This window comes from Lepus europaeus, chromosome 5 (genome assembly GCF_033115175.1).
Source record: "Lepus europaeus isolate LE1 chromosome 5, mLepTim1.pri, whole genome shotgun sequence".
Taxonomy (NCBI): domain Eukaryota; kingdom Metazoa; phylum Chordata; class Mammalia; order Lagomorpha; family Leporidae; genus Lepus; species Lepus europaeus.
In genome coordinates, this window is record NC_084831.1 from 132,587,211 (window position 1) to 132,613,532 (window position 26,322).

At 52.1% G+C, this 26,322-nt stretch overlaps 1 protein-coding gene across 1 annotated transcript in view; it reads left to right on the plus strand.

Annotated features, from left to right (window-relative positions):
* STYXL2 (serine/threonine/tyrosine interacting like 2) overlaps positions 1-25,078 on the plus strand; it is a 29,898-nt gene extending 4,820 nt beyond the window's left edge. Inside the window, exons 3-6 of the mRNA XM_062193765.1 lie at positions 11,436-11,530; positions 14,639-14,870; positions 17,269-17,486; positions 22,095-25,078. Of these exons, the coding sequence (XP_062049749.1) occupies positions 11,436-11,530; positions 14,639-14,870; positions 17,269-17,486; positions 22,095-24,871 (3,322 nt within the window). The 3' untranslated portion in view covers positions 24,872-25,078. The remainder of the gene's footprint in view (positions 1-11,435; positions 11,531-14,638; positions 14,871-17,268; positions 17,487-22,094) is intronic.
* Positions 25,079-26,322: the final 1,244 nt, after the last annotated feature.

The following is a 26,322-nucleotide window of genomic DNA, read 5'->3' on the forward strand; positions in this document are numbered from 1 at the left end:
TAGAAAGAGACAAAAAATGATTAAGAACATGGGAAGTTTGAACAAAGCAATAAGCAATATTAGCCTGATTGGCATATATATGTACCACACCAGCAGGATACACAGTCCAGTCTGATGGTGTGCCCATGGAACATTTGCCAACATAGATAATATATTGAGCCATTCGTATAGGCACAAAGCTATTTATTTGTTTTTCCTATTTTATTTATCTATTCTTTTCTGAGAAAGAGAGTGAGAGGAATAGACAGTGAGGGTTCCCAACTGCCAATTCACCCCCTCAATGCCTGCAACTGTCCCAGGCTGGCTGGGGACCAAGGTTGAGAGCTGGGAATACAACTGAGTGTCCCGTGTGGGTGGTGAGGACCTAACCGCTGGATCCGTCACCTGCTGCTGCTCAGAGTGTGCCTTAGCAAGAAACTGGAATCGAGAGTGGAGCAGGGACTCTAACCCAGGCACCCTGATATAGGACGTGGCTATCCCAGCTGACGGCTTAACCATTAGGCCAAAGACTCATACCCATACACAAACGTTTAGTGATTGAAATCATACAGATCATGTTCTCTGGCCGCAGGAGAACCAAGGTAGCAACGAATAAAAACAGAAAAAGAAATAACAAAAATTCAGGTCAACATCAGACTTCAGTAATCCCATGTGCTCACCAGAATATCTGAAATAGAAGAGTGATGATAGCTAATATTAATGGGGCTGTGAAGCAGTTGGAGCCCTCATTCGTTGCTGCTGAGTGTGAACTAGTGAAAACCATTCGGAGCTATTCCAGTCTCTACGAAAGCTGACCCTGTGTCCGTCCATCCCTGTCCCCTCAGGCTCACTCCTGAAGCACACCTCTCAGAAGCAGGTGTGTGCCCCGAAAGATCAGTGCTGGACTGTTTCAACAGCTAACAGTCACTAAGGATATAGGATGCTTAAATGACATGAGGAACGGTGCAGTTGCTAGGAGGCTAGAGAAATACAGCCTGTTACACACCCTTTAGACGCTTCCCAGGAAAACATGCATTTTCTTAGCTGACTAGCTCTGTGAAGTGCTTGAGCTTCTCAAATGATTGGTGGAAGAAGGTGGACAGTGAGCACCGTGCAAAGGTAGGGGCGAGGGAAGAAGCCAGGGACGGGGAGGTGGGACACAGGGAAGACAGGCTTCCCTAAGGTTGGCCTGCTGCAGGACACAGGTAGGGATGACTGGGGAGTTGCAATGGCATTTGGTCCCTGGCCCTTACGGCAGCCAGTCCTCCTTCCCAGGCCAAGTCAGGCTCATCCTGAAAGACCCGGTTACACGTGGAGGGTGCTGAGCTTCCTTCACACACCAACCCGCATGCAGAGCAACTTTTCCCGGCGTTCTCAGTGCCTGTTGCTGAATCCCGCTGGTACTGATGCACACTCCCTAGAAATCGGATTTTAGGGGCTGAGCCTTTGGTACAGTGGTTAAGATGCTGCTTGGGATGCCTGCATTCCCCTGACTCTGGGCCCCTTCTCCACTGCCTTTTTTTTCCTTAAGATTTATTTATTTAGTCAAAACACAGAATTGCACAGATCGAGGGAGAGACAGAGACACAGACAAAAGAGAGAGAGACTTGCTGTCTGTTGATTCGGTCCCCCAATGACTACAATGATCAGGGCTAGGCTGGGCCAAAGCCAGGAGCCAGGAACTCCATCAGGGTCTCCCACATGGGTGGCCTTCTTCCACTGCCTTAGCAGGTCAGCTCCACTTGTGAGGCCAGCTTCTTGCTGATGAGCACCTGGCAGGCAACAGGCGTTGGTACAAGTGCTTGGGTCCTTGCCACACACTGAGTTCTGTGTGCCTGCCCTTGCTGTTGCAGGCATTTGGGGAGTGAACTAGTGGCTGGAAAATTGATCTCTCTCTCTCTCTTTCAAATAAATAGAAATAATTTTAGACAAAGAAATTGGTTTCTAAAAGAGGATACTCGATCAGCTAGCCATTTTCAGACACTGCAAAAGCAAATATGGCGGCACTTCATGGCTAGTTCTTGGCACAATGTCATCATAACATCTGAGGTATAGACTGTCAAGTTCCATGGGCTTTTGAGTTATTGTTCTTTCAGTCTCTCTGTATTGCACAGGACCAGGCCTAAATCAGCCTTGATTAAACAGAGAACAGCGGCTGGCGCCGCGGCTCACTAGGCTAATCCTCTGCCTGCGGTGCCAGCACCCGGGGGTTCTAGTCCAGGTTGGAGTGCCGGATTCTGTCCCGGTTGCTCCTCTTCCAGTCCAGCTCTCTGCTGTGCCCCGGGAAGGCAGTGGAGGATGGCCCAAGTGCTTGCACCCTGCACCCCATGGGAGACCAGGAGAAAGCACCTGGCTCCTGGCTTCGGATCGGCGCAGCGCACCGGCTGTAGTAGCCATTTGGGGGGTGAACCAACGGAAGGAAGACCTTTCTCTCTGTCTCTCTCTCACTATCTAACTCTGCCTGTTTAAAAAAAAAAAAAAAAACAGAGAGAGAATACGGCGATTTTTAAAAAAAACAAAAGGTAACCCACAGACCGGGAGAAAATATTTGCTAATTATGTATCTGGCAAAGAACTTGTATCTGGAACACATTTTTTGAAAAGTCTCAAAACCCAATAATAAGAAAACAACCCAATTTTAAAAATGGACAGAAGATTAGAACTCACACTTCACCAAGAAGACATGTAGAAGGCAAAGAAACATGTAAAAATGTATTCAAATTAAAACCACAACAAGTTACCAATATATTGGTAGTATAACATCTAAGCTTAAAAAGATTGCACCAAATATTGTCGGTATCATGAAGTGTCGAAAACAATCCAATATCGCTGGTGGGAATATAAAATGGTGCAACCATCTTTTTTTTATTTTTTTATTTTTTTTGACAGGCAGAGTGGACAGTGAGAGAGAGAGAGACAGAGAGAAAGGTCTTCCTTTTCTGTTGGTTCACCCTCCAATGGCCGCCGTGGCTGGCGCGCCGCACTGATCTGAAGGCAGGAGCCAGGTGCTTCTCCTGGTCTCCCATGCGGGTGCAGGGCCCAAGCACTTGGGCCATCCTCCACTGCACTCCCGGGCCATAGCAGAGAGCTGGCCTGGAAGAGGGGCAACCGAGACTGAATCCGGTGCCCCAACTGGGACTAGAACCCAGTGTGCCAGCGCCGCAAGGTGGAGGATTAGCCTGTTGAGCCACAGCGCCGGCCGGGTGCAACCATCTTATAAACAGCCTGCTAGTTTCCTACGAAATTGAACATACACCTACCTAAACATACACCTGTGTGATCCAGGCCTACAAGAACCCAAAGCCCGTATCCGTACAGACTTGTTACACGAATGTTGGCCTCAGCTTCGTTTGTTGAGGCCAAGAAACGACACAGCACCTAAACGGCCATCAGCAAGTAAATGGTGAACACGCTGACGTTATTTATCACGGGAATACTATGCAACAATACAAAGAAGTGAGTCATTGATTCGTACACCACCATGGTTGAATCTCAAAATAATTCTGCTGATGGAAAGCAGTCAGACAAAGAAAAGAGGTGGACTAGATAATTCCATTTACAGAAAACTCTAGAAAACTGAAACCAACCTCTCTAGTTCTAGAAAGCAGGTCCATAGTTGCCTGGGGAGCCCAGGACAGGGGGACTTACAAAGCAGTGCCAGTAAGCATTGTGGGACGGTGGATAGCTTCTCTGTCTCAGGTGAGGCGATGGCTTCAGAGATGTATACAAATGTCAAATCTAACCAATAATTACATTTTAAATATGTACTGTTCATACATTAATTATATAAAGTTGTACTTTTAAGGCATGAAAAATTATTCCTCTTCTAGGAAGCAGTCTGGTGTGCAGAAAAGAACTTCAGTAATGTGGTTAGGGCCAAAACGAAGGTCAGACTTGCTCTCCCACATGTTAGCCATGAGAACTTGTATCAGTTACTTAATCACAGACCTGGAATACTAGTTTCACCCAGTGGCAGAGACTAAAAAACATTATATACATATATATATATATATATATATACACACACATGTATATATGATTAGATATTTGATAAATATCAAATATTGCTTTTTCCTTTTCCTTCCAGAGAAAAATATTAGACAATTGATTCCTTTAAGTAACTCATGATATCAACGAACTTTAAAAAAAAAAAAAAAGATTTATTTAGGGGTTGGCACTGTGGCATAGTGGGTTAAGGCTCCGGCCTCTAGTACATGCATCCCATATGGGAGCCGGTTCAAGTCCCAGCTGTTCCACTTCCAACCCAGTCCCCTGCTAATGTGCCTGGGAAAGCAGCAGAAGATGGCTCAAATCCTTGGGCCCCTGCCCTCAAGTGGGGGATCCAGGAGAAGCTCCTGGCTCCTGCATTCGGTTCTGCAAAACTCTCTCTCTCTTTCTCTCTCTCTCTCTCTCTCTGTCTCAACCTCTCTCTGTAACTCTTTCAAATAAATAAAATAAACCTTAAAAAAAAGACTTAAGTTTTAAAAAAATCCATTTATTTGAAAAGCAGAATTATAGAGAAAAGGCAAGAGGCAAAGAGAGAGATCAATCTTCCATCCTCTGGTTCACTCCTCAAGTGGCTGCAACAGCCAGAGCTTAGCCAGGCAGCAGCCAGAAGCCAGGACCTTTTTCTGGGCTTCTGCTAGGGAACAGGAACCCAAGCACTTGGGCCATCTTCCACTGCTTTCCCACGCCATAAGCAGGGAGCTGGATTGGAAGTGGAGCAGCCAGGACTTGAACTGGCACCCAAATGGGATGCCGGCACTGCAGGTGGTGGCTTTACCCCTTCTTGTTTTATCTCTTTAGCTAATTTCAAATTAAATATATACCAAGTCAGCAAGTATCTCACCATAGGACACTTAGTTCTTGTACAAGTTTCCTCGGGCGATCGTAGCAAATTCCACAACATAAACTTACTCTTTCACAGTTTTGGAGGCTGGAGTTAGAAATCAGGTGGTGGGAAAGCCACACTCCCTCCGCCCCAGGAAAGACCCTGTCCTCGTCTCTCCCCCACACCTGCACCTGTTGGCTAGAGGTGCCTCTCGCCTTGTGGGGCAGCAGAGTTCCAATCTCTCCCCCTCTTTCAAGTGGCCTTCTCTGTATTGCCTTCTCTTCCCAGGAAGCTTTGGAGCCCACCCTAAATCAGAGTGATCTCATCTCTGGATCTGTAACCTCATTGCATCTGGAATGATGCTCTTCCCAGAAATGAAGACTTTCGCAGGTTCTGGGAGACACAGGATTGGGGAGGGCCACAGGCATCCCACGACAGCCCTGGCAGCCAGAGCTGCCCTCTTGCCTGTGCAATGAAGGCAGGGCTTTGCCAGCCTTCACCCAGGGCTCCCAACCGACCAGCGGAAACTCGTTCAGGGGATGGAGCCTGCTTGCTGTCCGGGCAGGGCGTCTCATCTCTGCATCTCATCCTGGGGTGAATGAAGGGCCCGAAGAAGGGGCGTGGCCAGTGCCCAGAGATGTCAAACCTGCCCTTTTTGAGTCAGGCACTGAACTCGCATACCTCCAATTCACACCCAGACGCTCTTAGGGGAAGACCCGTGGCTGGAGACCCCAGCAAGCCACATTCCACTCCCCCACCCCGGTGGCTCATGAGTTGACACTGGAATTTGAATCGGCTGTGCAGTGGGGCAGCTGGGCAAGGATTTCGCCCATGCCCAACCTCTGTCTCAGACCCCTGCAGTCACCCACGCGGACACAGCCTGAAAAGTCAGCGTGCTTGTCAGGCAGGCCGGCCTCCGCCTCGCTCTCTTCCTTCTGGGCCGCGTCCTTCCAATTAAAGGAGCAAAGACTTCACTGTCTCTCTCTTGTCCCCCATCTGAAGAATGTCCTGTTTCCCTTTACGACTTTCCAAGTCGGATCCATTTCTTGCTTTTTCACACCCGAATCCCTCAGTCTTTTGCAGCGTGTTGGCGCTCAGTGGCCATCTGGCCAAGGTGCCCCTGCAGTTGGAGTGAAGTTCTTCACTCCTGCCCCTTGCCCCGCCTACAGCGAGTGAGCGCCTGGAGGCTGGGGGAGAGGCAGGGAACAGGAGGTGTAAATGCCACGGATCCTTGGTTTCCTTGGGCAAGGCTCCTCCTCCCATCCTTTCCCTCCTGCATCCCATTTTCCTTGAATATTTCTCCACCTCGGCTCTTTCGGTAGGCGTGATGGCAGCTGCTTGCTGAAACTCGATGTTCGTTATTTTACTGACTTCTCCTTTCCTGAGTGCCTGGACCTCGCCCGTGTGCAGCCACTATTTCTGAAGTGACTACGGGAGCTCTGAAACATCGGTCTTTTTCGTAAAAGCCAAATCAAAAACAGACAGCCCCATCCAGGAACTCCGCCTCCACTGCATTTCGGGGCCCTTCACGACAGGAGGTGGCCGGCGGGGGCGGGGCGGGGGAGGGGCTCTGGATGATAGGACCCCCCCCCATTCCACACATGATTGGTTTAAGGCAGTGGCTTGTACACTTTGCCGACTGTAATCTACAGTAGGACATTGTATTTGCATCTCCACTCAGCATATATTCATGCGCAAGGGGATGTCACCGAGGGCCTGGGAATGGAATGAAAAGGTCGGCTCGTTCTGGTGCAAACAAATTGGAAATGCATGCAGTTTTTTTCATCAGGGACATTTTCCAAACTTTTTGAAGATCCCTCAAATGTGTGGATTTCCAAAAAAATGTTCCTCAGAAATAAGGTTGTCTTTTAACTCAATTTTCCAAATGTTTCTGAAGTACCTTTATATTATATGTATATAACCATTTTTTTAAAAAAAAGCTTTACCCTTACAATGGATGGCCCTATCCTCTCCCCAACTCCCCAGCCCCCAGATGCCGGGCAAGACACAGTGACTTGATTTTATGATCCACTCATGGGTCACAGCGTGCAATTTTGAAAAGCATGGGTTTAAAGGAGGCTGCACCGGCTCCTGCTCTCGCTGAGGAAGTGCATCAAATCCCCTTTATTGTTTCTCTTGCAATTCACCCTCAAGGCTTCTTAGCAGCTGCTTCCTGATCCTGTGATGAGGTTCTTATCGATCCTGGACCCTCTCTTTCGGGCTGCCTGTCTGTCGTGAACAGCCGGGCCCTCGCTGCTTTCTAATCAGGGTGTGAGTGTCATTTCGTTCCATTGCAGGTGCACCGGGTGGAGCACAGACGTGGTCATAAATCAAAGCCTCAGGGCTGCCATCTCCCTGACCTTGCAAATACAAACAGGGCCGGTTGCTTGGCTCTCTCCCTCCTTCCTCCTGTCTTTCTCTGCAGTCCTGCTTCTCTGGGGAGAACAAGGGTCCTGTTAGGTCTGACTCACACACTCTTCTTTATTAACTTAATAAACTGTGTCCCTGGCAAAACAATTGCATGACTATTTGGTGTACATCTCCCTGCAAGGCAGCCGACTCGTAAAAGCATTTGTAATCTCCATTGCACATTCCGTGCTGGCTATCACCGAACTTAGGTTACTGGTGCACACAGTGGCAGCATCAGGAGCTGGGGAGGAGCTGGGGGGGGTGGGTAGGACCCTGTTCTGCATCCTCCTCTTTTTTTTTTTTTTTAGTGATGAAGCTGCCATCTTCTCAAGTGTGTACCCGGCAGGACCTTCACGTGTGGTTTCTCAGATTGGCTGGTTCATTAGCCAAAGTTCAATCTTTTCCACCCAAAGTTTCTCAGTCATTTCTGTTTTCAAATTTGAACTTCAAATCCTCCACTGTCAAACCGACGGCCTCAGAGTTCAGGTACATTGAAGGCAGCTTCTGTCCCCGGTACTTGTCACTTACAGCCAGATCCGCACAACCTCAGTCAGCGCTGTTTCGGGGAGAACGCGATGATCTGATCAAGAGCTCCTAGGGAGATGCTGTCAGGGCAGGATCTTTGCGGGGACTTTCAGCACACCTGACAGGTGAGGGCGCCTCCTGGGGCTACTCTCAGTGCCTGTCGGTGGCTGGGAATACAGATTACAGAGGCCAGAAAGCCTCCTCTGGGTGCAGAGCCCTGGAGACGCGCAGAAGAACAAAGAAAACTGAGCACGGGGGAACCAGGGGCTGTCAGGAGGGCATCTTTCCGGTCCCCGCAGCAGCAGAGGGATTCTCAGCCGGGATTTCTCCTGCTTGGTTTCTCCCCAAATCTTGTTTCACGTAATCCTGACCTTTAATAAATACATAAAATGATCAATATTTTATTAATAGTGATGTCATATTAATTATTCATAGTTAAACTCCCTTAACAAATATTGTTGACATGGGCGTCTATAAGATTTGAGGCTCTGGCTCTGGTTTTATGGAATGTGGATGCCTGAAAAATGAAGACTGGTTTTCAGTTTCCAGGCTCAGGGTCTGCAGGGTTGGGTCCAGAGGCAGGGCTTTGCTCTTCCACGTTGGCGTTATTTCGTCCCACCTACAGCACCTGTATTTCAGTGTATCACTAGTATCTATTAGATCCATTATTGCTACTAGCAAAAAAGAAGGCCTTAGCATTTGCACGAGACTCACTTCTGAGCCCTTGGAATGGCACTGTTCCTGGTATCTTTTGGTGCTTAACAAATTCCCCTAAAGAGTGGAGACAGTGATTTTATTTTGCTTCTTTTTGGGGTGGGGGTGGGGGTGTCAGGATTTGGATAGGATGTGTCTAGGCATCTTGTCTCGGCCTCGTGTGGCATCAGCCAGGGTGGCCTGACAGGCTAAAGGGCCCACCTCTGAGAGGCTCCTCCCCAGGCTGCCTGGTGTCCCTTGCAGCTTGGTGTGGCGGTAGCCGAATGTTTAAGAAGGCAGCTCAGGGTTCCCAGGGAGTGTCAAGGGCAGGGGGAGGGTGTCCTTTATGACAGATTCAGAAGCTGGCCCAGGATCACGCCAACATAGTCTACAGGTCAGGGCCATCACAGTGACCACCCAAATTCAAGCAAAGCAGAGACCTCCACCTCTCTCCATGAGTGTCACAGATCTGGGTCCCCCTTAATCCACTCTAAAATAATTGCTAATTGTTATCAATAGGCCTCAGAGGCTGTGTGCGTGCTGGCCTCCCACAGGCAGAGTAGACATAGACCAAACATAGCCAAGATCCTGGTTTTGCTTTTGAGGCTTGTTATGGGTAGCCCAGTAACACAATGAGCCTATGGCAAATACTTCATAAATCTTGTTCGAATCATTGAGACCTCCACTAACCCTGCAATATGGTACTGTTGAAGACAAATGGGGTCAGGTAGCAAGTCAGAAAACATCTCTTTAGCAAGGACTCTGGGCCAGACATAGTGCTCGCTGATGGGGGCACAGAACCAGCAATGCAATGCCCAGGCGTGGTCCCCGCCCTCACAGAGGGTCTGACAGGTATTCATCAAATGGTCTCGCAAGTAAGTGTAAAATTGTGTCTGCCATATACAGTGCAAGATCAGGGAAGACTTCCCTAGAGAAGTGAGGTCTCAAAGGCAGGGAAGGGGGAAGACGGGGCAGCCAAGCCGCACAAAGGGGCTCCTGCAAGTTCTTGAGCAGAGGGGAACTTGGCAAGCCTGGGTGGCCAAAAGGTTTGTGAGAATCCAGTGCAAGCTGAGGCTGGACAGGAAGAAGGGAGCAGGGCCTTGGAGACCTCTGGCTTGGATCCCTATGGTGGTATGTGGACACCTTGCCTCGTACCTAGCCTATTGCATGCATTCATCTAGCCATCCATCTGTCTGTCTGTGCATCATCTACTACTCTGTCATCAAGCTCCTACTTATCAAACTTCATGGGCTGGAGTCACAGGAGCAAGTAAATAAGAGCACCTGGTCTGTACTTTACAGAGCCACTCCTACCCTTACCAGAGAGTTCAGTCTTTAACCTTCACCAAGCAGGGAGACCTCTAAAGACCTCTCTGGTTTTGACCTCCAGGGATAATTTCCCACAAACCTGACCATGAATCGACCCCTACACTCCAGTCATGCTTACTTGGAAATGCATCTTCAGGTCACAAGGAGGATCTGGTGCTAGACTGGGAGGGATCCCACCGAGCGATCCCACACAGGTGCTTTCAGGAAACTCCCAAGAACCATGGGGCGAGGAGGAGGAAGGACCATGCTGTCCCTTAGGCTGCACGGACAGGCCTGACCACCTGGGTAGAGTCCTAGGCTACCCTTCTCCAGCAAGGGCATTTGTCCTTGACCTTGCTGGTCCTGAGCATGTCATTCTCCCACTGGGGGACTCTGATCTGGATGCCTCCTGTAGGAGAATTGGTTTTGCCCATCAATTTATTCTGATTTAATGCCATGTTAGCTCAAATTAGCTTTGTTCAGTCCATCTGGACACAGTTCAACTCACTTGCACTCAGCTCAATTCATCTGTCTGTCCATTCTTGTTTTCAGCAAGTACTTGTAAAGCACTTTTCTATATATAAGTCTACAATGGGCCTGGAAATCCAACTGGGGTTGCTCCCACCAAGCCCCTCACCTCTCTGTTCCAGTCTGCATGGAATTGGTATATTGCATGGAGACAAGACTCGACATAGAGCAGGGCTGCCCTGTGTTTGCAACCCAGACCTTCCATTCACTGCCTGCCTCAAGCAAACTTATTGGCCTCTCTGAGCCACAGTTCCCTCATGTTTAAAACAGGAATATTAATACTTACTTTGTGAGGAGTTTTGTTGGAATTAAATTCTAAGAAGGTACTCATTAAATCTCCCTACTTTTTTTTTTAACCTCTCTGAACCTAAAGGAAAGACAAAGACAAAAAACAAAGAAACAAAACCTCAAAGTTCACTCCAACACCAGGAAAACAGGAGTACCCACTAGGGAGAAGTTCACTAGTGGACTACAGTGCGCTCCTAACCCTAGTCTCTACCCTAATTCTCCATGCTCCTCCAAATCTCCTTGATACGGCCTCAGAATTCTCTGGTAGAAGCCACTGTGACATTTACCCAAGGCGCTTAATTGCCTTCCTGGGCTCAGTCTGGTCCTTGGTTTCTCACACTCAGAGTCAGGACCTGGGCATCCGTATACATCGTCAGCATTGCACTTGCTGCTGTTTCAGGCCTTTCTTGTTAGCTCATTGCCGCATAAGCAGGGAGAAGACCATGGGGAGTAGAGGCAAACAACCCAGCCCACCAATCCAGCAGAACCCTAATTGAGGCACAGTCATGGACATCCCATATTATTGCTAGCAGAGGAACAGGAGACAAGAGGGGAACATGGACAACAGGACATGCGAGTAAGTGAAGCCACACGAGGTGGGTCTCCCCCAACCACACGCATTCACGGTCCCACCCACAACGACGCTCTGCATCGTTACACATCCACTCCCACACAGAGGTGCCAACGCAGGTCTGGAAATGGCTGGGCAATTGTGCCTCTCCTGCATTCCCAGATTCCTGAAACTGAGAAACACTTCCCTTCATCTCCTGCGTCTTCCTCCTGCGGCTAAGCCCAGATGCAGCGTCCTCGTCTAAAAGAACACCTCCCATCCCCATGCTGCCCGGCTCCTCTCACGCGCGTGTCCTCTCCTCTTAGGCACTCGATGGTCTCCGAGGCAGAGACAGAGAGCATTTTCATGGAGCCCATTCACCTCTCCTCCGCTGTGGCTGCCAAACAGATCATCAATGAAGGTAACGCAGGCAGAGAGGGGCTGGGGGGCACCGGAGCCCCTGGCGGGGGAGCCCCCTTGGAAGGTGCTGCTCTGGAGCTGCTCAGTACATTAAGAGGAGCAAGCAGGCTCCATGGGGGCGGATCTGCCAAGCCCACCTAACCGACATTGGTGGGGCAGAGGTGGAAATGACTAAGCAGCAGGGAGACCAGTTGTCTAGTCTGACCGTCAGGAAGCAGTTCCAGTCTGCATTCTAGGACAGGTGTTTTGTTTTGCTGTTTTTTGTTTTTAATTAAGTTTAGGGGTCCTGGAGTGGCAAATGGTAGAGACACAGATCTTGGAGCCCAAATGACTAAGGAGACCCAGGGAGTTCTGCTCAAAAAAGCCTACAGTGCCACTCATGCCTACAGGTGGTCTTCAAGCTGATGTGGGGAGGGGAAGAGCTAGGGAGAGTAAGCAGTGATGTTAAGACTCAGTACATTTAGGAGCAGACACCACACTACACGTCACTCAAGGACATTCATCCTCACTGGCTGTACTTTTCTTTTTTTTTAAGATTTACTTATTTATTTGAAAGGCAGAGTTACAGAGAGAGAGAACAAGAGACAGAGAGAGAGGTCTTCCATCCACTGGTTCACTCTCCAGATGACCGCAACGGCTGGAGCTATGCTGATCTGAAGCCAGGAGCCAGGAGCTTCTTCTGGGTCTCCCACATGGGTGCAGGGGCCCAAGGACTTGGGCCATCTTCTACTGCTTTCCCAGGCCATAGCAGAGAGCTGGATAGGACAGCCGGGACTCAAACTGGTACCCATATGGCACTGCAGGCGGTGTCTTTACCCGCTACACCACAGCGCTAACCCCAATGTACTTTTTTTTTTTTACTCAATTTTGAACAAATGGTTTTTCACAATTTCTCCCTTCCTCTCTCCCCTCCCTGCTCCCAGGCAGGACGGGGTGGGACAAGGCAGTAACTGCTTATGAAACAGGACCCTGCCAGCCCTTGAATTTAGTGCAGGTATCCATTGCAACGGCCACAGTCCTTTCCCTGGCTTTGGGCCCCAAGAATCAGGCTGTTCACTCCTTCCTCACACTGACCCCAGGCCTCCCTTCAGGTCCCCACCAGGGTCCCTGGAGGACACATGGCTCTCTTGGCTCCACCCAGAATTCAATCTGCAGTTGCTGGTGGCTTGCTCTGGGCACCCTGGAAGGTCCCTGTCTGCTCAAAGCCCCCTCTGTTTTTTATTTTTTATTTTTTGTTCTTTCACTCTACCTGGGGGTCTGTGGTTTTGCTCTCGGCCAGCCCAGGGTTCCTGGACCCAGGCAGTGGCTTCACCCTGGTCCAGCTCTCTGAGTTGCTCTGGGTCCTGCCCTTCTGTTCCTGCCTCTGGCTGGCAACCTCCTTGCCTTCCCGTCATGCACCTCTCTGCTCTGTGCTCCACTCTTCTGGTCATTTTCCAGGCTTTGATAACTGAGGACAAGTTCAGTGGAAAAAAAATTCTCTTCCTTTGAAAGCATCACTTTCAAGTCAAAGGATGCGATAGACATTCAAAGTCTAGGCTAAAACCAAAAATAAGCAATTTTGTTTTATTATTCTAGATCTTACCTGCTCTCTCCTTCTCTGGGATATTAAGCCTACGTTTCATTCCTTAGTGACTGAAGAGCTGTGAGGGGAGGAAAAATAGTGCATGTTGTACAGAGAGAAAAACTTACTGGGCGACATTTAAAATCACCACTGTGCTCGCTCGTGACAACAGGGGGAGGTGGCAGCCTCGCTCTCAGGAAGGTGCAAAAGGGCTTCGGCAGAAACCTCAGAGAACAGAGCTAAATGGGGGGAGCCATGCAGGGAGGGAGGTGGACTCGACACCCAGGGACAGCCTGCGACAGCCGAGGTTGGGTCAGGCCGAAGTCAGAGCCCAGAACTCCATCTGGGTCTCCCACATGGGTGACAGGAACTCGAGTACCTGAACCATCATCTGCTGCCTCCCAGGGTGTGCACCTGCAGGAAGCTGGAATTGGAGGCAAAACCCAGACTCAAACCAGGCGCTCTGCTTTGGGGTGCATCCCTAGTGGGGAACTAAATCACTTTGTCAAATGCCTGCCCCTGAACAAAAATATTACTAGGAGGAGAAAAAGGTTCACTCCAGGTGTGGGTGAGTGGAGTTTGAGTTCATTTGGAATGTGTGTTCTTTTCTGATCTGTTGTCCTGTCGTGGGACTAAGGGCAAACTTGCACCACTTGTGTGACAGCTGGGAGGATATGTCCTAGGGGCTTACATGCCAGTGGTGGGGAAGAAGACGCTAAATGGAATACACAAGCCACTTAAACGTATAACAGAAGGTTACGTTGTGCCAGTGGCTGCTGGAAGTTTTACTGCTCCAGGGTTAATTGCATTCCGTCTGTAAAGGAGGCAGACCCCTTCTGCTAGGGAGGAGCATCAAGTCTTCCTTCAGTAAGCACTCCTGAGCATCCACTTTGTCCTGGGCACTGTGGGAGGGGTAAACATGAACCAACATACACCTAACAGATAAGGACCTGGGTCTAAAAGCCATCAGGGCCAGGGTTTGGGTGCAGCAGGGAGACACGGCGTAGGCTTCCCGTGTTCCATTTCAGAGTGCTTGGGTGTGAGTCGTGCCTCTGCTTCTGATACCACATTCCTGCTGATTGTGCACCCTGGGAGGTAGCAGGTGATGGCTCAAGTCTTTGGGTCCCCACCACCCCTGTGGGAGACCTGGATTCAGTTCTGGGCTCCGGGCTTCAGCTGGCCCAGCCCCGCCTGTTGTAGACGTTTAGGGAATGAATCGGCAGATGGAAGATCTCTCTCTCCTTGTCCCTCTCTGTCTGTCTCTGTGTGTCTCTACCTTTCACATGTATTTCAAAAGTTTAAAATTATCAGTCAGCTGCAGAGAAAGATGGGAGGGAGAAGCTGGCTTCCCTTCAACCACACCCATGTAAACCTGGGGCTAGAACTGATCACAGGGGTCCAGGTGAAGGCAGTGGGGGTCCCAGAACCCCCATCGAGTCCTTCCTGGCAAACCCTGCCACACTCAGTCCATGTACTGGGTCCCCCAGGGAGCAGGGAAGGCCAGGGTGTCGCTAACCATTTGACATGAGTGCCGCCTGTCCTGTGTAGAATTCAAGCCTCGGGGGCTGAGAGCAGAGGCGGAGTGCCCGGGCATGCTGGAGTCTGCGGAGCAGCTGCTGGTGGAGGACCTATACAACCGCGTCAGGGAGAAGATGGACGACACCAGCCTGTACAACACCCCCTGCGTCATGGACCTGCAGCGGGCCCTGCTCCGGGACCGCCAAGAGGCTCCCCGGAATGAGGTGGACGAGGTCTGGCCCAACGTCTTCATTGCTGAGAAGTGAGTCTGACTGCTGGGGGCACCCCCCTTTCCCTACCACTCTGGTTAGTGCCAGAGAGAGCTACCTCCAGCTCTGACCAACAGCCCCACCCTAGCCCACCCACAAACTGAGGCTGTCTGGCCGCCTCCCCTGCCTGGGCCTTGGAGAAAGCGCCCCCTCCGCCCCCACCCCACCCTGTCCACCTGGCACAAAGCTCCCCAGGCAAAATGCAGGCCTCAACGCTTGCCCTCCTGTTCTGGCCTGGGCTCCATGGTACAGCCTCGCCCCACCAGGCGCCTTCCCTGGGCCTCCCTTCCTGCCAGAGTCCAGCCAGCCCCACTGTGTGACCATCCCGTGACACCTGTGACAGCCGTGCTCAGGACACGAGGAGCCACTGACAATACGGGCGTGCATTTCAATCTGCACAGCACAATGAGAGGGAAACTGGATTCCAAACGACTGCTGCACGTGTCCAGTGCGACGCTAACCAAACGACTGCTGCACGTGTCCAGTGCGACGCTAACCAAACGACTGCTGCACGTGTCCAGTGCGACGCTAACCGAGGGAGATATCGGGGTCTGCGCTGTGCTTATCCAGAGCCAAGACATTCGAAAGAAACGTGGTGTGCATAGCAGAGCTCTCTGGGAGGTGGCTCTCCTGGACTGCTTTGAGTTGCTTTTGAGTCGAACAAGTTTCCTAGAGTAGCCATCTATTGTCTGTAAGGTCAGAAAATGTTATTTTTGAAGAGCTCATCACTGGCTTCCAGAACTCACTGGCGTCCCGTCTCTTCAGGGCTTTGCCAATGCACAGTTGGTACCCGTAGGTCAATCTGTGGAACTGAGGCTTGCGATCCGCCCCTGCAGGAAGTGTCTTCGTAATAGAATTGCTCGCATGCCCAGAAGTAAAGAAGGGGATCTGTGGCCCCAGGGAAGGCAGGAGGGAAAATAGCTTTAGGACATGGGGGCTTACACTGCACCCCAAAGGACCTGATTCCCAGAGCCGGGCACCAGGTCTTCAGTGATCCTTATGTTATTTATTTATTTCTTTATTTACGAGGCAGAGTGAGAGTGAGAGAGGGGGAGGGAGAGAGAGAGAGAGCACTTCCATCCACTGGTTCACTCCACAAATGGCCACAAGGGCTGGAGCTGTGCCAATCCAAAGCCAGGAGCCAGGAGCCAGGAGCTTCTTCCAGGTCTCCCACGCAGGTACAGGGGCCCAAGGACTTGGGCCATCTTCCACTGCTGTCCCAGGCCATAACAGAGAACTGGATCGGAAGTGGAGCAACCAGGACTCGAACCGGCACCCATATTGGATGGTGGCACTGTAGGTGGCCACTTTACCCTGTTAGGCACAACTCTGCCCCCTGGTGATCCTTAAATGGAGCTGCAGAGCCAAGAACATTCACAGCACGGTCCCTAGGGACCCACTAAAGGCCCCTACCCCTTCTTGGGCAGCACTGTCCTCAGAGCCTCTCCAAACTAAACTCCGCTCACTCAGCCACAGCGATGCAGCTATGAACTCAAAACCTAAGACACCAGATGGTGTTCCAAGTCTTTCTCACCTTTCTCAGGCTTGGGAGATTATAAAAGCTCTTGAATTCACTTTTGTAATCTTCAAATGGGGAAAAAAATCTGTGTCTTAAGTTTATTATTAGGATAAAATAAAATAATATGGAAGGAGTTTGAAAAATACAGCATGCAATATCAATATAAAGGACACCTAAGTGTATTGTTTTGGTCTGACACTTTTGTGCCACTCCCAAAGCATGGGATCTTTTTTTTTTTTTAAGATTTATTTATTTATTTAAAAGTCAGAGTTACACAGAAAGAGAAAGCGAGGCAGAAAGAGAGAGAGGTCTTCCATCTGTTGGTTCACTTCACAATCAGCTGTAATGGCTGGAGCTTTGTCAATCCGAAGCCAGGAGCCAGGAATTTCTTCCAGGTCTCCCATGTGGGTGCAGGGGCTCAAGGACTTGGGCCATCTTCCACTGCTTTCCCAGGCCATAGCAGAGAGCTGGATCAGAAGTGGAGCAGCCGGGACTCGAACCGGCGCCCATATGGGATGCCAGCACTTCAGGTGGTGGCTTTATCTGCTATGCCACAGTGCCAGCCCCAAGGCATGGGATCTTAAGCTAGAGGTCCCTGTACCACTCAAAGATTCCCTGGCACATCAGTTCTGTTCTCTTCACTCTGCCCTCCCCTGCCCAGTTCTCTGTCTCTTCTCTCTCTTGTTGCGGCCAAGTCACTGCCCCTTTTCACAATGGTATTTGCAGTGAGCCCAGACATCCAGGAGTGGAGAAGGAGGTCCTTGTCCAGCTGTCGCCCGCTGACCCTCCAATCAGGCGTCCCCCTCCCATCGCAGCGGTAAGGCACCTGTCTAGCTCTGATTCCGGCCAACACATCCCTGTCTCTGCCCCAGGAGCGTGGCTGTGAACAAGGGGAGGCTGAAACGCCTGGGAATTACCCACATCCTGAACGCCGCGCATGGCACAGGCGTCTACACTGGCCCCGACTTCTACACCGGCCTGGAGATCCAATACCTGGGGGTGGAGGTGGATGACTTCCCAGAGGTGGACATCTCCCAGCACTTCCGGAAGGCGGCCGAGTTCCTCGATGAAGCACTGCTGACCTACAGAGGTGAGGGGTGGGGGGTCTGCTGGGATTCCCCTGCGGCCGAAGTCCCGTGGGGAGCAGGATGGAACCCTCTGGTTATCTGCCATGTTTGGAGGGAACCGATCTTGAGCAGGGTGTTCTTCCCCTAAGAGGAGGAGAGAGGAAATGGTGATTCTTCATCCAGCAAGTAAGGCTTAACCCGGGCCAGCTACCATTGCAGGCACTGGGGTGAAAGATGCAGTGTCCAGCCTTTGAATCCTCAGACTATAGTGAGGGGAGAGCAAATTGTTTTGAAAGGAAGAAAGGAAAAAAAAAAAAAGAAAGAAAAATGTCAGACAGGGTGACCAGCTGGCTCCTAAGAAAAGGTGGATGAGGGGCCCTTTCATGGAATGGGATGTGTAAGCTGAGGGGTGAAAGGAGCTAGCCATGGGAAAACTGGGAGAAGAGGAATTTTTAAAAATTATGTTTATTGGGGCTGGCACTGTGGTGTAGCGGGCATCCCATGTGGGCACCAGTTCGAGTCCCGGCTGCTCCACTTCTGATCCAGCTCTCTGCTGTGGCCTGGGAAAGCAGTAGAAGATGGCCCAAGTCCTTGGGCCCCTGCACCCACGTGGGAGACCGGGAGGAAGCTCCTGGCTCCTGGCTTCAGATCGACGCAGCTCTGGCCATTGCAGCCAATTGGGGAGTGAACCATCAGATGGAAGACCTCTCTCACCTCTCTCTCTCTCTCTCTCTCTCTCTCTCTCTCTCTCTCTCTGCCTCTCCTCCTCTCTGTGTAACTTGACTTTCAAATAAATAAATAAATCTTTAAAAAATAATGTTACAGGGAGAGTAGTAGAGCTGGCTTGCCCGGTCACTCTGGCGCTGTAGGCAGGGCTGCGGCCACATTCTCCCCTGCAGTGTCCCAGGTGTGCATCCCATCCCAGAAGTGAGAGCGAACACAGGGCAGAGATGGAGTGGCCACCAGGACAGCAAGAAGTCAGCAGCAAACTACCCAGGGGCCCAGCATGCCCACAGCAGGTGCAGAGATGTGTAGCCAGGGGCCAGCCGCGGTGCCAGACTCATGGTCCTGTATGGCCTGCAGGCCTCTCCTCCCTGCTTACTGCCATTCAGCCTCACTGTCCCACCAGGCAGCCAAAGAGAGGACGTGTTGTCACTTTGGTTGATGCCTTTGCGGGGAGAGCCTACTGCAGGGCAGAGCAGTTGTCAGCAACCCTGAGCCTTCTCCTCCTTGAGCCTTGCTTCTGCTGCTTCCTCTACTCCAGAAAAGAGGGCATGGGGACACCTGGCACTGGGAATTCTAAACGACAATCCCAGTGACCCCAGAAGATAGGAAAAGTGCAATCCAAGGAAGAGCAAGGGTGTTCTACTCAATGCCTGGCAATAGCTGGGGCTGAGCCTGGTGGAAGCTATGAGCCCGGAACTCAATCTGGCTCTCCCATTTGAGTGACAGGAACCCAAGTAGTTGTTGAGCCATCACCTGCTGCCTCCCAGAGTGTGCATTGGCAGGAAGCTGGATCAGAAGCAGAGCTGACTCGGATCTCACACCAGGCGCTCCAAGAAAGGAGGCAGGTCTCACAAGTGGCAGCCAAATGCCCGTGCTGACTCCAAACTGTTAACTCACCGATGGACCCTTTAACCAAGCAACCCTGCTGCTCACCTGCAAGTCAGGAAAAGACCACCTTTTCCCCAAACCATTTCACTGCTGGAAATTTCCATCAGATCCAAACAAGTGTATTTTGACTTCAATGCAAAGGGTACCCCCTAGAGTTGTGCAGAGAAAAGTCTTTACATCAGCACGAACCCTGAACTTCACAGAGAGAAAACAGAAAATCCCCACCCAGCCTCCCACTGGTCCCCTGGGCTGCCCTGAGGCTCCTCTCTGGGAGCAGGGAAGAACATAGCACCCCAACCGGTTGCTACCAGACTGAGTCTTAAGTTGTATTTGGTGCCCTTATGACAAAAACCGGCTGGTCGTGTCCTGAAGTGTCCTAAAGTGAGCTGACTGACCTGGCGACACCATCCCCAAAGCAAGAGTCAGACTTTGGTCCTAACAGCAGCAGATCGGGGCCCGGCCACCTGGTAAAGGGGAGAGGTCCTGGAGGAGGGAGAGTGGAGCCCGGAGCTGGAGGTGCAAGGGGCTAAGTTAAGGGAACGTAGATGATGCTCTGCAGCTTTGCCGGGCACGGTTACTGCCCTGCAGTGGTTGCTGGCTCTCGGCGCTGCTGGGCTCTGCTCTCCGGCATCTGCCCTGGAATCCCCAGGAATCCCCGTCTCCATTGCCAGTGGGACAAAGGCAGGACCTTAACTCGTGCAAACACACAACAACAAAAGAACCGCGTCCATCTCATTGTGCTCAGTGAGACTCTTGGCCAACTGAGCAAACTAGATTATTTGCAAATAGATTGGTGACAGCTGAGGAGGTCAGGCTCCTGTGGTCCCAGTCTGCAGTATAAACGGGAATTATAATGAAGACACGTTTGTCACATTTAGAAAGACGGGAAGCCACAGGCCAGGCCAGAGGAGAACCGATGTGTTGAGTGGCAGAGTCAAGACCGGCAGGCGCATCTGTAGGCTGTAAGCCCAGCCCACATCTACCAAAAACATTCACAGGAACTTGAGAAACGATCCTTGTGTTGAAGAGATGCCGCAAGAGAAGAGAGACATGACATCGTGGGAGGTTTTGTTTTTTTTTTTTAAGTTTTAGAGACTTGATAGAAAGTTAATAGAGTTGCTAGAAAAGACAATGTGTGTTTATCATATGACAGACACACCCATGTTGCAAGCTCCGATGGCATGAGTGAGGGCCCAGCGCCCAGAACAAAGGTGATGAGGGGTCAACTGGACTGTGTGTGACTCAGTCCAAACCTGAAATATCTTGCTGCAACCTTCTCAGTGGAAAAACTGATAAATGCAAGTCTTAACCTGGAGGAGAGTGGCTCGAATAGTAAGGAAACATGAAAAGATGTGTAGACAGTAATTGCAAGACTCGGAACACCCAGGAAAAGAAAGAAATTTGTAAGAATATAATGATGATCTCTTTAAAAGTTTTTATTAAAGGTCTAATTTGTACAGAAGTTTCATTATTGGCCCCAGAATGTCAGAGTAGGAGCACTAGATGACTATTACAGAAGTCTACATTTTGCTCTAACATCTGAATGAATTACTTTAAAGATTTATTTATTTGTTTGAAAAGAGATGGAGAGAGAGAGATAGATCTTCCATCTGCTGGTTCACTCCCCAAATGGCTGCAACAGCCAGGGCTGGGCCAGGTGGAAACCAGGAGCCAGGAACTTCTTCCAGGTCTCCCACGTGGGTGCAGGGGCCCAATCACTAAGGTCATCCTCCCCCCCGCTTTCCCAGGTGCGTTGGCAGGGAGCTGGATTGGAAACAGAGTGGCCGCAACTCCAATTGGTGTTCATATGGGATGAGCTGGTGGCTTAACCCGTGGTACCAGCAACCAAATCATTAATGCATTTTTTTTGTTTTCTTTTGTTCTTTAAGATTTACTTATTTAGTTGAAGGGTAGAGTTACAGAGAAAGAGAGACAGAGAGCGAGAGACATCTTCTGTCTGCTGGTTCACTCCCCAAATGGCCGAAACAGGTCAGAGCTGGGCTGATCGTCTAAGCCAACACAAAGCCAGGAGCCAGGAGCTTCTTCCAGGTCTCCCACATGGGTGCAGGGGCCCAAAGACTTAGGCCATCTTCTGCTGCTTTCCCAGGTGCATTAGCAGGGAGCTAGATCAGAAGTGGGGCAGCTGGGACTTGAACCAGTGCTCCTATGGGATGCAAGCTTTTACCCTGCAATAGCAGGATGCTGGCCCCATGAATAGATTTTTTTTTTAATTAGAGTAATCCAAACATGGAGCAAGTCCAGGTGTTTATGTGAGCTAGCGAGCTCCCCCCCCCCCCCCCGGAAGCATCAGGCTGGTGACTGGTGACCCTGTGTCCCCTGAGACCTGTGCCCCCCGGCAGTGACATTCCACCTCTGTGACTCATCCATATCAGAGCCCCTTCATTTTCTCTTTTCCCTCCTCCTCTATTCTTTTATTGCTCCTCCCTCAGGTTGGCAGGAAGGAAGCAGAAATGCCTTCCAGTGTTTCTTTTCTTTTTCTTTCTTTTTTTTTTTTTTAAGATTTATTTATTTGAAAGAGTTACAGAGAGAGAGGAGAGGCAGAGAGAGAAAGAGAGAGAGAGAGAGAGAGAGGTCTTCCATCCAATGGTTCACTCCCCAGATGACCACAACGGCCGGAGCTGTACCGATCTGAAGCCAGGAGCCAGGAGCTTCCTCCTGGTCTCCCACGTGGGTGCAGGGGCCCAAGCGCTTGGGCCATCTTCTACTGCTTTCCGGGGCCATAGCAGAGTGCTGGACAGGAAGTGGAGCAGCAGGGTCTCGGACTGGCGCCCATATGGGATGCCTGCGCTTCAGGCCAGAGCGTTAACCCGCTGCGCCACAGCGCAGAGCGCAGGCCCCCTTCCAGTGTTTCAAAAGTGGGGAGGGCACGGGGCGCTCTGAGCAGAGGCGCTGTCAACTCAGTGCTGCCCATCAAAGCAGCACTTGGCGCGGGGCGGGGGTGGGGGCCCTCTGAGGGAGGCCCTGTGCTGCATCGTCTCGTGTTCCGTTGTTTCCAGGGAAGGTCCTGGTCAGCAGTGAGATGGGAATCAGCCGCTCGGCGGTGCTGGTGGTGGCCTACCTGATGATCTTCCACAACATGGCCATCCTGGAGGCCCTGCTCACCGTGCGCCGCAAGCGGCCCGTCTGCCCCAACGAGGGCTTCCTGAAGCAGCTGCGCGAGCTCAACGAGAAGCTCATGGAGGAGCGGGACGAGGACGAGGACGAGGCGGAGGCGGAGGCGGACGCGGACTCGGACGGGGCCGCGGGGAGCACGCTGGGGGCCAGAGTGCGGGCCCTGACCGTGGAGGAGGATGACGACATCGCCAGCCTCCTGAGCGGCTCCTCCCTGGGCAAAGCCAGCCGGGCCTCCCAGCCCCCGACGCTCATCGACGAAGAGGAAGAGGAGAAGCTCTACGCGGCCTGGAAGAGGGGGCAGGGCCTAGGCGCGGGCGGGGACGGCAGGTGCTCCGCCTCGGCCGGCCAGGGCGAGGATGGGGCTGCGGAGGACGAAGACGTGGAGAGGCTCATCCAGGAGTGGCAGAGCCGGAATGAGAGGTACCAAGCCCAGGGGCACCGGCGGTGGGGGAGGGAGGAGGAGGAGGAGGAAGAGGAGAGCGAGGCCGGCTCCTCGGTGGGCAGAAGGCGGAGGCACACGCTGAGCGAGAGCAGCGCTTTCGAGAGCCTGAGCAGCCGTGACGTGCGCATCTTGAAGCAGCAGCTGCAGAGGGGCCGCCGGAGCCCAGGCCCCCGACGCCGCTCGGACTCGGTGTCCACCGACAGCACCTGGGACGTGTGGAACGAGCGACTGCAGGAGATCGAGCGGGAAGCTTCGCGCAGCTACCACTGTCGGAGCAAGAGGGAGCAGATGGAGGCAGGCAGCAGGGCGCGAGAGGACGACGAGGAGAGTGTGGCCTCGGAGGCCAGCTCCTTCTACAACTTCTGCAGCAGGAACAAGGACAAGCTCACCGCCCTGGAAAGGTGGAAGATCAAGAGAATCCAGTTTGGATTTCACAAGAAAGACTCAGAGGCAGGAGACAGCAGCAGCGAGCAGGGAGCCCTGGATGCCGAGGGCGCCAGGAAGCCTTCGGATGTGAGCCTGTCGGCCTACCAGGCCTGGAAGCTGAAACATCAGAAGCAGGTGGGCAGCGAGAACAAGGAGGAGGTGCTGGAACTCAGCAAGGGTGAGGACGCGGTGCTGGCCAAGAAGAGACAAAGGAGGCTGGAGCTGCTGGAGAGAAGCAGGCAGACGCTGGAGGAGAGCCAGTCCCTGGGAGGCTGGGAGGCAGAGAGCTCAGCTGCTAGTGGGAGCATCCCCCTGTCTGCCTTCTGGTCGGCAGCCCCCTCTGTCAGTGCTGATGGGGACACAGCGTCAGTCCTCAGCTCCCAGAGCCTCCGCTCCCACCTGTCTCAGGCCTCCAACCCCACCACACCCCTGCCTACCCTGCCCGTGGGGCCTGGAGACACCATTTCCATTGCTAGCATCCAGAACTGGATCGCCAACGTGGTCAGCGAGACCCTCGCCCAGAAGCAAAATGAGATGTTGCTCTTGTCCCGCCCACCATCCGTGGCGAGCTTGAAGGCGGCAGCGCCAGCGGCCAGCTGCCTGGGGGATGACCAAGTGTCCATGCTCAGCGGCCAGAGCAGCTTCTCCCTGGGCGCCTGTCTGCCGCCCCAGAGCCAGGCCAGACCCAGCTCCGACACACAGTCGGTGCTGTCTTCCAGCACCGCGCTGGGCTCCAGGGCTGAAGGCACTGGGGGCAGAGTGAGGGGGACCAGTAAGCCCATCTACAGCCTCTTCGCCGACAATGTGGACCTGAAGGAGCTCAGCCGGAAGGAGAGGGAGATGCAGGCGCAGCTCAGTGAGAAGATGTCCGAGTACAAAGTGGAGAAGCTGGCCTCAGACAACAAGCGCAGCTCCCTTTTCAAGAAGAAGAAGGTCAAGGCCGAGGAGGACGACAGCCTGGGGGACAGGGATGAGGACACTGACAGTGCCATCGGGAGCTTTCGATACTCTTCCCGCAGCAACTCCCAAAAACCCGAGACAGACGCCTCCTCCTCGCTGGCTGTCTCTAACCACTGTGAAAATGGCGGCAGAGCTGGCAGAGAGATGGACGGCAGCATCAGCAGGTGGCTCAGTGGCCTCGGGACAGAGGAGAAGTCCCCTCCCCAGAGCGACTGGTCTGGGAGCTCCCGGGGGAAGTACACCAGGTCGACCCTGTTCCGGAAGACGGAGTCCAAATCGTCCAGTTACAAGTTCTCCAAGTCCCAGTCCCAGGAGCAGGACACCGCCTCCTACCACGAGGCGAACGGCAGCTCTGTGAGAAGCTCCTCGCGCTTCTCTGCCTCCTCCACCAAGGAGGGCAGAGAGACACACAAGTTCTCCAGATCCACCTTCAGCGAGACCTCAAGCTCCCGAGAGGCGAGCCCAGAGCCCTACTTCTTCCGCAGAACCCCCGAGCCCCCTGAAGGGGCCGAGTCCCCGGAGCTGCCGCACCCCAGCTGGGCCAGGCCCAGGGACTGGGAAGACGTGGAAGAGTCCTCCAAATCGGATTTCTCCGAATTTGGGGCCAAGAGGAAATTCACCCAGAGCTTCATGAGGTCTGACGAGGAGGGAGAGAAGGAGAGGACAGAAAACAGAGAAGAAGGGCGGTTTGCCTCCGGGCGGCGGTCCCAGTATCGGAGAAGCACGGACAGGGAGGAAGAGGAGGAAATGGATGATGAGGCCATCATTGCTGCCTGGAGGCGGCGGCAGGAAGAAACCAGGACGAAGCTGCAGAGGAGGAGAGAGGACTGAGCTGGGCCCCGTGGACCGACCTGGGAGGGGCAGAGAACCCAGGGAGAAGCCATTCTGCTCACACAACGCTCAGTCCCCCTGCTGTCCCCAGCCATCAAGGGGTGAAGACATGGCAGAATCTTCCAGAAGGAAAGAGCCGAAACGAGAGGCACGGAGCAGAAATCCCTGGAGGCAGAATAGGGGGGAGGAGGTGAGGGCAGGAGGAGACCCCTCCAGGAGCGGAGGGAGCGCCGGGCTGCCTGCCCCTTTTCTACAGCCCGGCGCCCTCAGAGCTGGGGTGCTTCACTTCTGTGTCGGGTGGTGCTCGTCCCACACAGAGAGGTGAGCCTGAAAAAGGCCCTGTGGTTTGTCAGAGACTTCCAGGGAGGCCATGAACCCAGGATGTCATTCTGTCTGTAGAAGTTTTAATGAGACCCAGAAAAATCTATCCTGTGGCAAGTCTGACCTCTCCCTCAGTTCCGGCTGCTTCCCTTTAAGGTTCAGTTTTTGTTGCTCCTCTTTGATGTTTTGGATCTTCATTAAACTGCTATGTTGTCAAATAGTTCTTCTTCATCCCAGTTCATTGGAGCTCTTTGGATATTGGGGGAAATCCACTTTTAAAAGGTTCAAATGGATGATCATGAGCCTGCCTCACTTTGCTCCCCAAAACCTGTGACACAGCACCATCATCAGCTCACTATAAAAAGGGTAACAGTCAAGTCTCTAGTCCAAGGTAGGAGAGCTCACTGGGAAGAGCCTGGGGAGAAGCAGAGGGAACTAGACAGAGACAAAGCGAATGAGCTTTGCCCTGGTGAGGGTGGCAAGATGAAAGGTAGAGAGAGGATTCCTTTGCAATAGCAGAAAAACAAAGCCAGATCATGGAAGAGAAGAAAAGTAGCTCAACACAAGGAGGTGGAGATGGATGTCTATAGAATCCAGGGGCCACCCTTGCTTTGTGCTTCCTCTAAGGCCATTGGACGTTGCAGTAGGTGGCTGCATCCTTCTTAGCACCCCCACATGCACTAGGTTGGTGAGACCTCCTTAACCCTTTGCTCCCAAGCCATTTCTACCCCTAAGACACGGGTAATGTTGCTGAAGCAAGTAGATATATTTTTGAGCACACTGCTGCAACCGTTGGTGGATTTGCTTCCATAGTTCTCATCCAGCTGCTGCTCCCCACAGGACCTGCAAACAGGCCTGTGCCACACAGGAGTCTGGGACATCTTGATCCATCAAAAAATTCAAATCAGGACACAAGACTGGTGATGCTATGATTAATGGGAGGGAAGAGGGTCAGGGGAAATCTGCCACCACCACCCCCCACCATGGGACAATGGTAAGGGATAATTATGTGGTCTCCTTTACTTTTTTTTTTTTTAAGATTTATTTTATTTATTTGAAAGTCGGAGTTACACAGAGAGAGAGAGAAGCAGAGAGAGAGGTCTTCCATCCTGTGGTTCATTCTCCAATTG